This window comes from Quercus suber, unplaced genomic scaffold (genome assembly GCF_002906115.3).
Source record: "Quercus suber isolate HL8 unplaced genomic scaffold, Cork oak 2.0 scaffold_22, whole genome shotgun sequence".
Classification (NCBI taxonomy): Eukaryota; Viridiplantae; Streptophyta; class Magnoliopsida; order Fagales; family Fagaceae; genus Quercus; species Quercus suber.
Genome location: NW_027069487.1, coordinates 1,547,811 through 1,562,183, shown reverse-complemented (window position 1 = coordinate 1,562,183; position 14,373 = coordinate 1,547,811). Strand labels below are relative to the sequence as shown.

The following is a 14,373-nucleotide window of genomic DNA, read 5'->3' as shown; positions in this document are numbered from 1 at the left end:
ATTAATGCGGCCAGGGGGTTAGGTGAATGCATTAAATGCGAGGGTGATAGATTACTTTGGGCCTGGTCTTTCCCAGAAATCATCCTTGTCAGGCCGAGGACGAGGAGGTCCTCGGCGTGGATCCGGAAAAGAGGCTTTCCCCAATTTAACCTTGAATGGTCAGTATTCCTCGGTGTGGGCATTGAGCCTGCTACACGATGGGCCGAGGCTATCAGGCCCGCGGGCCCCACAAGGTTCATGTGAAAGTGACAAATAACTGATTATAATCTGTCATACAAATTAATTGTAACAAAAATTATAACTTTTTATATGGTATTATAATTACTTAAAAATATATGTATACGATGATGAATCAAATTGGACAAAGATGAGCTAAACTTTTTCCCCTTTTTATTTTATGTATATATATATATATATATTATGAGAACTGTTAGCCTATTGGCTATTTGGGCCTAGGAATAAAAAAATAAATGAAGCAACCGAGCAGCTACATCATATTTCAGCCCAAACAATAGCGCACCACCGCATTCAAAATCTAAAAACTCAACCTACGACGTCGTATAGGGATTGTTTCCTAAAATTCCAAATACGTGGCGGTATATGATTTGGCAACTGTAAACACTACCGACAACCTAACTGTATAGAATCCATCTCCAACTCCGATATTAACTTGGATTCGAAGGTCGAACACTTTAAAACTTTTTAACATTAACGAAAACAAAAAAACATAATAGCAAAAACGGTCAAAGATTCATTCAAAAAACCGTTGGAATTGTAGCAACTTTCACTTGTCACTGTAAGTTTTACACTAACTCTCTCTTTTTTGTAATTTAATTTCTTTTTAATTATCTTTTTTTTTTTAAAATGGGAATTAATATAGCTCTGGTTTTGTTGAGTTTGAAATTTGAATCTTTTATTCTATAATTACAACCCAAGGTCTTTAATTTCCAAGATTCACTTGCTTAGTACACATCTTTTGTTCAATCTTTTAGATGATTAATAATCAAGGTTAATTTTTTTTCCTAGAGTAAAATTATATAATTTAAGCCAAATAAGATCATGTTGATTTTTTTTTTTTTTTTTATATTTATGAATGCAGTAGCAAAATCATCATGTCTGGATTGGAGGAACTAAGAAAAAAGCTTGCACCATTGTTTGATGCTGAAAAGGGCTTCTCAGCCGGGTCAACTTTGGACCCGTGTGATTCTTACACTGTAAGTTTTTGCATTAGAAGAGACAATTTGAGATAATTGTTAAAATCAAATTTTAAAAGAAAACAAAAGGGTCTTCTTTCTTTTTCTTGTTTTAATTTGATTGTTAAGTTACACCAGATAATGGGTTTTGAACCCAAGAACACAGGAAGTTCCATTTGAGCCAGAAATTTTTTTTTTTTAATGAATTTGTGGTTTTTGTGAAGCTATCGAATGGTGGGACTGTTAATTTGTTGAGTAGATCGTATGGAGTGTACAATATTAATGAGCTTGGGTTGCAAAAGTGCACATCTTCGCCGGTGGATGAGACGGATGGTAGTGAAAAGACATACAAATGTGCTTCACATGAGATGAGGATATTTGGTGCAATCGGTAGTGGAGCAAGCAGTGTAGTTCAGAGAGCTATACATATTCCTAATCATAGAATTTTGGCCTTGAAGAAGATCAATATCTTTGAGAAGGTATTGTTTTTTTTTTTCTTTTGGGGATGAATTAAGAAAGTATTGCTTGCTAACTATGTTTTGTTGCTTTGTACTGATATAATGATGTGAGAGTTTGTTTGTCATGAATTAAGATAAAGAAATTGGTCAGTTGATTTACCTATTGAATCACAATCTGGAGCAGTCTAAAGGTGTGTTTGTTAAACAATTTTGCCGTTTGATGTATTGGTTTCTTCATTGCAGAAGGAAATTATAGTGAATTGATCAGATTTGGCTCATTAGTCTGCTATTTGAATATTTCCATGAAGAAAGAGAGCATATTTTTCTTCTTCTTTTATCTTTTTCTTTTGGAACTATAAGGGGTATTCTTAATTAGGTCTACTCTCTTCTGAAGTATCTAAAGTTGCTTTGCACTAGTCGCATCTTTGAGTTCTCATAATCTACATGTCCTGTCTTGAATAAGAAGGCACACCAACTTTAGGTTGATTATCATTAAACTTGTCTACTTGCCTCGACTTTAGTGTATAGATATTATTCCTCTTCTAATGATCTTAAATTGAGATAATTATTCCTCTTCTAATGATCTTAAATTGAGACAATCTGTTCTAAAATAACAAACTTCAAAAATCATGATCCAGATACCCATGACTAAGATGGTGCATAACACAAGCAATGTAGGGTTAAAAGAAAAGTTCAGTGTAAAATAGTATGGGATAAATTGTACTATTCTCTTATCTCTCATCACCTGGTCTTACATAAGTAATCCCTTGTGCTTACTAGGAGAAAAGGCAACAGCTTCTTACTGAGATACGGACATTGTGTGAAGCGCCTTGTTATCAGGGTCTCGTAGAATTCCATGGGGCATTTTATGTTCCAGATTCTGGGCAAATAAGCATAGCTTTGGAGTACATGGATGGAGGGTCATTGGCAGATATCTTAAGATTGCAGAAAAGAATACCTGAACCTGTCCTCTCGTCTATGTTTCAAAAGCTCCTTCATGTAAGAATATCTTTAATTCCAGCTAGATTTTTCTCATTATAAGCTTCCCATCTAATCAGAACATAAGCATTCTTGTTATTAACATTTTCTTTTTCCTCTTTCCTCCTGGAAGGGGTTAAGCTACTTGCATGGAGTTAGACATTTAGTGCACAGAGACATAAAACCAGCAAATTTGCTTGTGAATCTGAAGGGGGAGCCAAAAATAACAGATTTTGGTATTAGTGCTGGCTTAGAGAATTCAATGGCAATGGTTAGTGATACTTTCTACATCAATTCAAGAAATATAAGCGCTGGTTTTATTGTTCTGTGCTTCTTGCTTGTTAATACATGTCAATTTGATATGTGTTATCTTCTTGCTAGTTACTTTTTTTTACATGATTTTCAAATTGTAGATTTGTTACTTATCTCTCAATGTAATATGTCAGTGTGCTACTTTTGTTGGAACTGTTACGTACATGTCACCTGAGAGAATTCGAAATGAGAGCTATTCTTACCCGGCTGATATTTGGAGCCTTGGTCTTGCTCTCTTTGAATGTGGTACAGGAGAATTCCCATATTCAGCTAATGAAGGACCTGTCAATCTTATGTTACAGGTGAGGATAATCATGATCAAAAGATAAATGAAAGTGCTTAGAAATTGTTTCTGAATAGACTGTTTTTTGTAAAATTTCCATGCTCATTTGTTTAAAAGGGTTCAATATGGTTATAGTTTTAAATCCTTAGCAGGTGTGAAAATTAGAAAAAGGAAAAATAAATTTGTGTCTGCTTCACAAGAGTTTTATCCAATATAACAAACATACTATTTCAGCAGTTGTAATACTTTCAGTGATCAAAGAATGAAGACATTGTATGTATCATAAAAGGGGAGCACAATGTCTTCACTTTTTTTTTTTTTTTTTTAATGAAGACATTGTGCTTCCATCTATATTACAGACACATTGCATTCTTATGCATTTTATTGCCTATGTGTCATTTCTTTGTTTAGCAACTGAAATTTCTTGGTCTGGCAGATCTTGGATGACCCATCTCCATCACCATCAAAACTCAATTTTTCAACAGAGTTCTGCTCATTTATCGATGCTTGCTTGCAGAAGGATGCAGATGCAAGGCCAACAGCAGAGCAGGTGAGTAAATTGCAGAAATTTGTGACATGGTACATGCCAATGCTAGTGAATCATAAATCAGTGGTTTTAATTGTTACTATTTTGTAATTTCAAAAGAAAGAAAAAATCTAAGTTTTGGTAAATTTTAGTTTAATTATTAACTTTATAAAAAAAATTAACCTCTGTTGATTATTATCAAGAGATGGTTTTGATTCTCCGTTCACTTAGAACATGTATCTGCCATTGTAGATATAAAGTTCTTAGTTCTTATTTTTGACTTGGACTTCTCCTTGCTTAATTAGAATGCCACTTCTTATCCTTGCCTAATGTTTTTGAAGACATGATTCTGAAAATCATTGTGCCACTTTTCATTCTTTTTTAATGTTTTTTTAACATCTTGAGGTACTTGTTAAGTAAAGACATGCTCAATTCAACACTGATTTATGAGTACTCTCCAACTGCAGTTACTTTCACACCCCTTTATTACGAAGTATGAGCACTCCAGAGTAGATTTAGCAGCATTTGTCCAAAGCGTTTTTGATCCAACACAAAGAATGAAGGACTTGGCAGATGTGAGTACAGAAAACTTTTAATCTCTATACTTTCCATCTAAATGTTCTAACAATAATTTATCCACATGAGAAAATTAGTAAATGATGGATTTGAGTGTGGTATGTGTAACGGTGGGCTATTATTCTGGAGAACTTTCAGAGGCTAGAACTTCTGTATGCAGCTGCTTTGAGTGCAAAGCTGAAGAGAGCATCATCTTCCGACCTTAATCTTGCACCCAAAACATTAATTAAGTTTTTGTTTTCACTTTGTATCTTAAAACCTGCAGCTACTGGAGAAAATGTAGGTGATACATGATAGCTGACAATTTGATTACAGTTTCCTTCTACCACATTTTCAAATTATTCTTCATCATTTGCAATGACAGAAATATCAAGTGTTCCATTATTATCTAATCGACCTAAATTCTATTTGTGTAGATAACTAAAGGTTTGAATCTATAGAATGTTTTCTTCTGGTTGCAGACCTTGATAAGAAGAAATGGCATGTTCAAAATCTTATTATGTTGAATGGCCTGAATTTTGGTTTACATTATAAAAGAAACGGCTCTAATTGAACATGGACCTATTGTATTTGAAGCACTTAGATGGAAGCTTGAATAATAAACAGAGCTAATCACTCATGCTTATGCTCCGTGGATATTGACTCCATTTCATGTTTTCTGATCAGATGCTGACGATACATTATTACTTACTCTTTGATGGACCTGATGAACACTTGCAGCACATAAAGACCTTATACAAAGAAGGTTCAACTTTCAGGTGCTGAACTATGCAAGAATTTTTTTTTTTTTTTTTTTTCCTTTTCTTTTGTTTAAGCAAAAGTTGCTGGTTCTGAAAAGGGAAGGTTTAAATAGTTCAAACATTGTCAGTCCATACAAACTTTTTTCTCAAAGAGGTCTAGGGTGAGGTGCTCCAACTCAGCAAATGTGGTATTGTTGAAAGTCAGTTTTAAACTTAAAATGAGAAACTGGCTGTGTAGTATGTTTTGGCTTTTTCTTGTCCACTAATATGAGCTTTATTCTTCTAGTTTCTCTGGTAAACACTCTGTTGGTCCAAATGATATCTTTACAGCTCTGTCAAGCATCCGGAGTACATTAGCAGGTGACTGGCCTCCTGAAAAACTTGTGCATGTTGTGGAAAAACTTCAGTGTCGTGCTCATGGTCAAGATGGAGTTGCCATTAGGGTATCAGGATCCTTCATTGTTGGGAATCAATTCCTTATTTGTGGAGATGGTGTGCAAGTGGAGGGTTTACCAAATTTCAAAGATCTCTCCATTGATTTATCTAGTAAGAGAATGGGAACGTTCCATGAACAGTTCATAATGGAACCAAGCAGTCACATTGGGCGTTACTTCATTGCTAAACAGGAGCTGTATATTACCCAGTAGAGAATAAACTAACATCGAGGATCCTGTCCTCCCAGGTTAGTGGATTCATCAGTTGTGCACAAATTTATATGACTTTCTGAATGTGCTTCTACAATTTTGTAGCCATTGCAGATTTTAAATTTATTTTGAGCGTGAATGTATTCCTCTTTTGTGAAAATTCTCCTTGTTAAGTACTATACAATTATTACAAACAGTTTCAGCATGTTGTCAGCTCCCTCTTTATATTGCTAGCTACCAGTGAGAAATGCCTTCTCCATGACCCCACCATGAAACTTATGTGTGTGTACAGTATATAGTTATGGCAAAACTTATTTAGCTATACTTATTTTTTATTACTGCTTGCTGCTATCACCATGGCCCCTCAAATGGTGTTAGTCTATAAGATGCATCCAAGTAAAACTTTCTAGTCACTAGGGTTGTTCTAAAGCAGATGATTAGGGGTTCAATTCTAGCTAAGTCCCTTTGCAAACTCAAATGCTTTATATTTGCCTTGCATTCTCTTTGTATGCATTTTTGTAGTCCTTTCTCTAAACTTACTTGGAATTTATATTTGTGGACAGATATTACAACCGTGACACTTACAAGATGAAGCTAACACAAACACTTCTCCAGCGGGTATAGTCCCACTTCATAGGCACAAATTATTGTTACGTCATATTAATTCATGTAGTGAAAATGTATTATATGGTTATAAAACTTATGTGTATTTGGGTTGGCATAGTGTCAAAGTGAAACCATGTATACTGCCAAAACATTTGTTAGTGTCAATCCGACCTGTTTTGCTCCTTGTAAGTTTGTTTACTTGTGTTCCTTGCAAATATGTATCTTAACAAATCTTCAATGCATCAGTAACACTGTAATGTAATATATCCAAAGTTCTTTAGTTCTCTTTTCATCTAAGCTAATTTTTAATGTTTAATGTGTCATTAACATTATTTATTTGTAATGATATGTTTCCAAAGCTTTTGTAGCAATTTAATCTTTATTACAATAGTTTCTTAATGCAAGCTCTTTAGCTTCACGTTTTCTTGATTAAGCTAAAGGGTATGAATAAATTAGTCTAGCTTATAACCAAGCTCACTTACAGCTAGGATTTTGATTGGATTGGATGTTGTCACAGTAACATATTTAGCCGGCAAAAACACAAATGCTTCACTTTCCATGCATTTTTTAGATTAGAGAGTATGTATACTCTCCATAGCTGATAAGATCTCTATATACGTAGCAGTAGTCAATCCCATATCCTTCAAATCATACTTTGAAGGGGAAAATGCAGAATGGACTCAGGACTTTAGATTAAAATCAAACCCTTCATTTTTTTTCAATTTGAAATAGTAAGTTCCTAAACTTTGAGAAATATCTATTGCAAATATTGGATGGAAAATACTTTATTTTAATAAAAACATTCATTAAAAAGTAAAATTTATTGATCCTATCTTCTTCCTGTTTTCCCTTAATAAGCTAAACTAATTTGATTCCTCTGTCACCTCACTTCACTGAGTTCAAATAAATGTCCAACATAGGGCTGTATATGAACCAAGCTGATCATGAGCAACTCAAACTCGGCTCGATAAAAAGCTCGTTCATGTGTATTTGTTTATAAATAAGCCAAGCTTGAGCCTTAGTTTTAGGCTCGTTTAATAAACAAGCCGAGCCCTAGCAAAAAAAAAAAAAATTATTCATGAACAAGCTTGTGAGCTAGTAGGCTTGAAACAAAACAATTCAAGTATAGACTCATTTATAAGTTTATATGTGTTAGCTCAATATACTTATTACACATATCTTAATAATGACATGACCAACATGAAACCACTACCCATTACCTTAATTTTTTTCACTCTCTAAACTGACCAAGAATCATTTTAAATTATATTTACATTTAAAAATATATTAATTAATTAAGTGGGTCACATATGATCTTTCCCTATCAATCATCTAACGTAAAGTTATGAAACATGTTAGTATTTTCTCATTCATAATAGTTACGACCAAGTATTTTTCTAATTCTTCACCATCTAATATGAATGTAAAAATTATATTTTGAACAATTACTAAAATTGTAGACAAGGAATGATAAATTTATTAAATTTAATTATGTAAATTTTTAATTTGAATAACGGTTAATCATAAGTAGAACTAGATGCATGATAAAATAAGTATATTATTTTCTTTTTTTCTTTTTTCTTAATTTTAGAGATTAAGTATGTGATAATTTAATTTTTTAATATCTCAAGCCAAAAGCTTGACCTAAGCTTGAGTTTGAGCTTGAGCTTGATATTAAACTTGAACTTAGCTTAACTAATTAATCAAGTCAAGCCAAGTCAAGCTCAAATTTTTAGCTTTCTAACAAGCTCAAACTCAAACACTATTTTAAGACTTGTCACGAGCTCAAACCATGCTTGAGCTTTTGACTTTTCCTAACAAGCCAAATTTGAACATACACTACTCCCACAAGTCATTGAAGGGGATACAACTTGCATTAAAGGAAAGCCAAAATTGTAATCAACAATCTCAAACTAGACTTCACAAATTGATGTCCAATTAACTTCTTGTTTTGAGTTTAATTTTGATAGGCTTATGTTAGTTACTAAGTTTTTGGTTACAATAGAAATGCGTTTGAATTTTTCTCAAGAAAGTGATGGAAAATTATGAGGTAAGGGGTTTCTTGGTGGTGGTTTAGTTTGGTGGTTGGCCAAATTTGTGTGATGTTTAGCTGCCGAACTAGGTAGTTTTGGTGGAATTGTGGGCGACAGGGAGGGAAGGGTAAAGAAAAATATATCTTTTTTTAATAAACTTCACTATTAAATGAATATTTTATTTAAAGAATCACACATAAAACACATGATGCGTTTTTCACCCAATTCTATTAACAAAACAATAATAATAATAATAATAAAATGATAAAGATATTTCTTAAAATTCAAGAACTAATTGTTTCAATTTAGAACAATAAAATGATTTGATTTTGACTCAAAATTCAAATTTTTACATTACTCCTTTAGTTAATTACCACATTGAGTTACTTTGGATTGAGACAAATGGTTACAAGCCCATTGAATAAACGGTGACATACCCTCAACCTCTCATTATAGCTTTGGAACATTTACACTAACATATAAGGATCTGGACTGGACCATCTGGTAGGCAACAAAAAAAAAAAAAAAAGATCTGGTGAATGTCATCTCTGCAAAGATATGTTAAACCAGAACAAGTTAAAGCCATGCCTTATACACCATCCATAGCTTATTCAAGCAGATAAAAACCTATGGAGAAAATCCTAAATTTTTCTTTCAGGTTCCTAAAGTTTAAATTCTCAACAAAAAGAAGGGAAGGGGGTCACAAAGTTAGATTCTGAGTGGCAAAATGAAACCTTGAAGCTGGATGCTGCCGGCAGTTCATTCACAATTTCAGAATTTCAAACTGGCAACCAGTCTTATGGCTTCCCAATTTTAGGGGATCTTCTTGAGGCTTGTTCACCTGGTTTGAATGAGTTTGCCATTAACTTAATTCCAATCAAAATCAAACAAAGAGCCCTTCATATGTAAGAAAACTAACCTGCCAAAGATAGGCACATCCATCACTAGAACCACTGATTATGTGAGCCGCATCAGGGCTGATTGCTGACTGCAATTGCAAAAATCATATGGAAGATATGTAAATTGTAGGCCATCAATTTCAAATGAACAGGGTTCTTGGGCTTAAAAAAAGCAGTTCTCACCTTTACAAAAAAAGATTCTATCCTGCATCCAGAGAATGATCTCAAAGGCCCCTTTTCAAGCTGAAGTACATTGTACAAGTATATTCTGAAAGAAACACGAATATAAAATGTAAGACGTTCAGTATTCCCCAGTAAGGCTCTTATCTTTATTTAGATCCTCCTGTTTACAGCAAGGGTAAATTTTTTGATCGGAATTGCTGTCTTTTATCTCATGGTTACACATTGAACATTCTGCTTATGCTTACAACTTTATGCATATGTTCTGTGNTCAGAATTTCAAACTGGCAACCAGTCTGTGCAGGCATCACTTTTCAACTCACTATTTTACAGCCTAAAAAAAAAATTACATGCTAAATTCATTCCTATGAATAAGCAACAAAGATTTTAAACAACTGCTCCAAAAATGCTCTATATTTTTACAAGCACACGTTTCCAGTTTGGCAAATATTTGTCCAATGCCAAATTGACATGAACTCCGAGGTAAATATCGATGCGATGTAATAGTCTAACAACCCTCCTGTATCCTGCTTACAATATTTCCAATACAGCCCTGCAAAAATAAAAGCGAACCTGATGAAATTTCCCCTCCAAGTTTACAATACCATATATGTATATATATGTGTGTGTGTTAAAAAGGATGAAAACCAGACTTACTCTACAATCTGGAAAATATTGATGCGCCTGCTTCTCTATTCTCAAGCCCTTGATCCAGCAGTAAAATGTGGGCTTCAGTATCATATTGTATATAAAAATTAAACCAGAGGTATAAACCAATAAATTATGAAGCTGCTAAAAAGTAGTCTCGGATTGTTCTTTTTATGGAGGAAGGAGGGTTCAAAACAGAAGATGGGCTCTTCAATGTAGCTTCTGGGGTTTTCTCAAAGGCTTCATTTAAATCAGAACCTGAGAATAACTTCTTCTTCTGGCTCTCAGGAGTACTGATTGTGGGCATCGTGATTCTGTTGGATGAGCTACTTTGGTCTAATACTTCATTGGAAGGAAATAAACTGTCAGGATCCTTTGTAAGACAACTTGGTTCATTATTCATAAGCTTGTTACATTCTGCACTAGGGATTGCCATTACTCTCCTTCGAATGGAAGATGGGGATCTTGTGCTCGAGCAATAACTGCTCTGTGTGTTCCAAATTCGAACCTAACAAATAAACATGTGCACAGTGAGGCATAGGGAGTGCAGGTAAAATGCTGGAGACACATTCCAGCAAGCATGATAAGGAAATAATTATCACTAAATAGTAAATACTAGAAAAAAAAAAATTGCAAAAGATTAATAATTGCATCATTCTCTTGTATTTAATTTAAACATTCATCTTGCTCACCGTGAAATCATCTGAAGAAGTTGCCATCTTCCCGACCTCAAAGGACAAAAGAGTAGCTAAATCAGTTAATGACAAAAATAGAGGCTAGTCAAAACAGAAGGAATACCTATTGTCCATGCATGAAGCTGAAAGAAACACTCCATTTAAATCTTGGGACAAGCTAGATATACCATGTAATCTTCTTTCCTGAAATGAGAACAAAGAATCAGAAAACATCAAGATAACAGTACGTCAAATTATCCAATATCTGTAACAAAATTTCAATTTATGGAATAATTGGAGCCAGTTGGCCTGTGCACCGACACATCCACCCCCTTGGGTGGGGTATGTTCAGGGTTCAAATTCCCCAAAATGCTTTACCCAGCTGGAAAAAAAAATATGGAATAATTGCAGAAGAAATGTTACTTATTCTGCTACATCTAGATTTCCAACTATTTTAACAATTCCTTGACCAAAATTTAATTGTTTAAATCACAAACCCTTGAATCAGTCCTAAGTTACTAAGGTGGAGAGCAGGGCTGAATAGATATGACAATTGATTTGTTGCTTGCTCCATGGAAATAGGCATTACAGGATAAATTTGCAGTACATTTAAAACTAACCTTTGCAGTTGACTGGGGGTGAGGACTTGTCTGTGTGACCACACTTTTCAGATTTCTGGTATCCCAGAACTTCAAAATGCTGAAATGAACCAACCGCAGAAAGAAACCAACAAAAAAAAAAATTCTCAGAGCATTAGTATGATATAGATATAATTTCTGATCAGGGAATTGAAATTTTAATTTCATGTATGCATGCAAGTGCTACGTGCATACCTGTCCACTGCTCCCGCAGAAGCAATGGAAACCTCGTCTTTGAGATAAATGACCGATGTAATGCTCATAGAAGCTGCCTGAAGGAGTTAAAGAATCAATAAAGAGTATGGACAAAGTGAGTGAAGTGACCAAGGAGAAAAAAAAAATCAGCAATAAACCTTGCTCCGCCTGATGCGTTTTGCTTGAGGGGAAAGATGTGCTCTTTTTACCATGGCAGTTGAACTGTGAAATAATTGGAAAATAAGAAAAAATAAATAAGAGGCAAAATAGCATTGTGCTGAATGAAGAGTAAGTTAAAAATATAAAAACTGCTAATGTTTGGATTGCAAACGTAAACTACTTGATTGGATCAAAGGAAGTGTGGCGTCACAACTTACCCTATACAAAGCCCCCTATTCCAACTTTTGGAACTAAAATTGCATCTCAGGTCCCAAAGAGCAAAGGACCCATCCCTTGAACCAGAGACAATAATATCTATAAAAAAAAGTTATTAAAGTTAGAAGGGTTCATCATTTCAAAATATGTAGCGGCCAGTTGAAGTGAATATAAAATATTAATATACAAATGAACTTAGAAGCCTACCTGGATTACTTGGATGAGAACACATAGACTTCACACTTCCGGTGTGCCCCGTCAACACTCCAATACATTTCCTTTCCTGGACATCCCATACCTTCATCTACAGAAATTTCAAAGAACATAATTGGCTAAGAAAATGAAAATAGTTATACTACAAGTGAAAACTTAAATTGGTTTGAAATTAAGTATACCACTATTTTCCCCAGGGAACCCAGCTCCATATTCTATTTTTTGTCATTTACAATATTTAAGCTTCAATTTTTTTATATTGATAAGTGTTATGTATCACATTTTCTCATGATGAGTTACACTGAACCATATCACAAAGTGATTCTGAAAAGTTTTTGGTTTTAGATTTTCAAACCTAACTTCCAACTAAAATCTTGACATCCAGCCTATAGTTTAAAGCATAGAACATGAACAGCGGATCACAAAATGAGTAACCATTAAATAACCATCGCAAAGTGAATTTCGGTTAACTATTTCAATTCAAGTATGTTTTGTCGGTTCAATAGCCTAAGGTTCTGTGAGCCCATAACTAGCATGACAATAAAATTTTGAGTAAAAAAAATGACCACAGACAAAGTCAAGCAAAACATGCTCGAAGGCATGAATTGCAAATAAGCAAGCCTGTGCTAAAGTTCAAACAAATTCAAATGTCTATTCAACAATTTGAACATGCTAATGAAAGCAACAAATCTAAATAAATTCAATACTTACAGTTTGATCACCAGAAGCCGTCAGAATTTGAGTGTCTTCCTGCGAAATCAGTCAAATTATAAAGAAATTAGCATTGCAAAACAACAAACAAATAATTTTTTATTAAATCAATCGTGCTAAATTGTAAAATCAAAACATGCCATTCTAGTTTACTCCAAACTCATTTTTGCTTAACCTTCATTGGCATTTACTAAACAACCCAGAATTCCCATTTCCCATTTCTTGCACATAATTGAAAATGTGTGGATATTTAACAATCTGGATATGTTTAAAAGAATGAATAGTGATAATAACCAATGCTCAATTTTAGCATATCAAGAAGAATGAAATGTTCAAACAAAAATCTGCTCTAAAAGGGCTTAATTGTAAGTTAACAAAGATAATTGTTCCTTAAGCAAGATAGACAAGATCACAAAGTAGTTTTGGAAGTACCTTAATCCAACATAAATCGAACACCGCATTATGATGCGCAACCCAATCACAAACCCTAGCTTTGTCTGGAAAACAGTTATGCAAGAAAAGAAAAATAAAATCAACATTTTCTATAAATTAACAATAAAAACAAATAATTAAAATTTAATTCCAACTACAATTTTGGTCCATGTACATTTGTCAAGTGTTAAACTTTCATCCCTAAAGTTTTAATTGTGTCAACAATGAAAAAACTTAAAATGAAAACCAGACCTGTATTTTCTTGATGGGATGAAGAAGATGATAACTTGCGGTGAGTATCGAACAAGCTCACGTACCCGTCCTCATCGGAAACCGCAAGGATATGCGAGTTCTTATTGGTCTGCCAAAACAAAAAAGAGAGTTTTTGCATATAATTAGTCTGGATCTACATATTGAAAAATACGATTAAGCTACTTAACCAAAATTTTGTGTACCTTGCAGAATGAGATAGCCAATGGCGGTGTCTCCTCGCCGCGGTGCTCCACCGCCACAGCTCCGATCTCATTGATGCCCGATGCGACGTCGCTTATGTGAGCTCGTTTTCGAACTGAACCAAACCAAAATAAAAAATAAAAAATTATGGATATGCAAAATGTGAGATGATTATTACATGCATGTAGAGAGAGAGAGAGAGTGAGAGGGGACCTCTGAAACCGTTGAGCTCTCTGGATCTGAGGTTGTGAAAGAAGGAGTGTGAGTTTGAGGTCTGCATTTGCAATACTCTTTATTGTTGTTGTTGTAGCTGCGTGAGTCTGTGCAGAGAGAGTGAGAGAGAGAGAGAGAGAGAGAGAGGGGCGGGGGGGGAGGTGAAGGGGGAAGCATTAAGTGAGATGGTTTTTAGTTTTTATTTTCTGGGGCGGAGTATTGGCGGGAGGAACGTCAGAGCGGGAACTTATAAATTTCAAGCTTTCATTGCGCGGGTTTCTCTTCTTTTCTTCCTCTTGTTCTTTTTTTTGTTTAATTGCAAAAAACACCCTTTTAAGGGTTTATAATATATTCTCATTTTTTTATTATTGACCCTTGAGTTATCGTAAATGA

General features: G+C 34.3%; 2 protein-coding genes and 1 long non-coding RNA gene across 3 annotated transcripts; 1 reads left to right on the top strand and 2 right to left on the bottom strand.

The window, feature by feature from the left end:
- Window positions 1-663: 663 nt before the first annotated feature.
- On the top strand, window positions 664-6,613 carry LOC112000816 (mitogen-activated protein kinase kinase 3). The gene is made up of 11 exons (XM_024032986.2): window positions 664-796; window positions 1,100-1,214; window positions 1,418-1,672; window positions 2,432-2,650; window positions 2,763-2,900; window positions 3,076-3,243; window positions 3,661-3,774; window positions 4,218-4,325; window positions 4,993-5,084; window positions 5,353-5,748; window positions 6,274-6,613. The coding sequence occupies exons 2-10, from the start codon at window positions 1,113-1,115 to the stop codon at window positions 5,711-5,713; spliced, it is 1,557 nt and encodes a 518-aa protein (XP_023888754.2). The 5' UTR covers window positions 664-796; window positions 1,100-1,112; the 3' UTR covers window positions 5,714-5,748; window positions 6,274-6,613.
- Window positions 6,614-9,112: 2,499 nt separating this feature from the next.
- On the bottom strand, window positions 9,113-14,130 carry LOC112000817 (uncharacterized). Its single transcript, XM_065764939.1, has 14 exons — window positions 13,981-14,130; window positions 13,770-13,882; window positions 13,567-13,675; window positions 13,315-13,379; window positions 12,883-12,921; window positions 12,166-12,262; window positions 11,961-12,057; window positions 11,742-11,805; window positions 11,584-11,660; window positions 11,371-11,449; window positions 10,875-10,954; window positions 9,432-9,516; window positions 9,269-9,337; window positions 9,113-9,190 (listed from the first exon to the last, which is right to left on the bottom strand). The coding sequence occupies exons 1-14, from the start codon at window positions 14,045-14,047 to the stop codon at window positions 9,113-9,115; spliced, it is 1,119 nt and encodes a 372-aa protein (XP_065621011.1). The 5' UTR covers window positions 14,048-14,130.
- On the bottom strand, window positions 9,706-10,810 carry LOC136063806 (uncharacterized). The gene is made up of 3 exons (XR_010625444.1): window positions 10,769-10,810; window positions 10,086-10,584; window positions 9,706-9,981 (listed from the first exon to the last, which is right to left on the bottom strand). It is a non-coding gene; the product is annotated as an uncharacterized LOC136063806 (long non-coding RNA).
- Window positions 14,131-14,373: the final 243 nt, after the last annotated feature.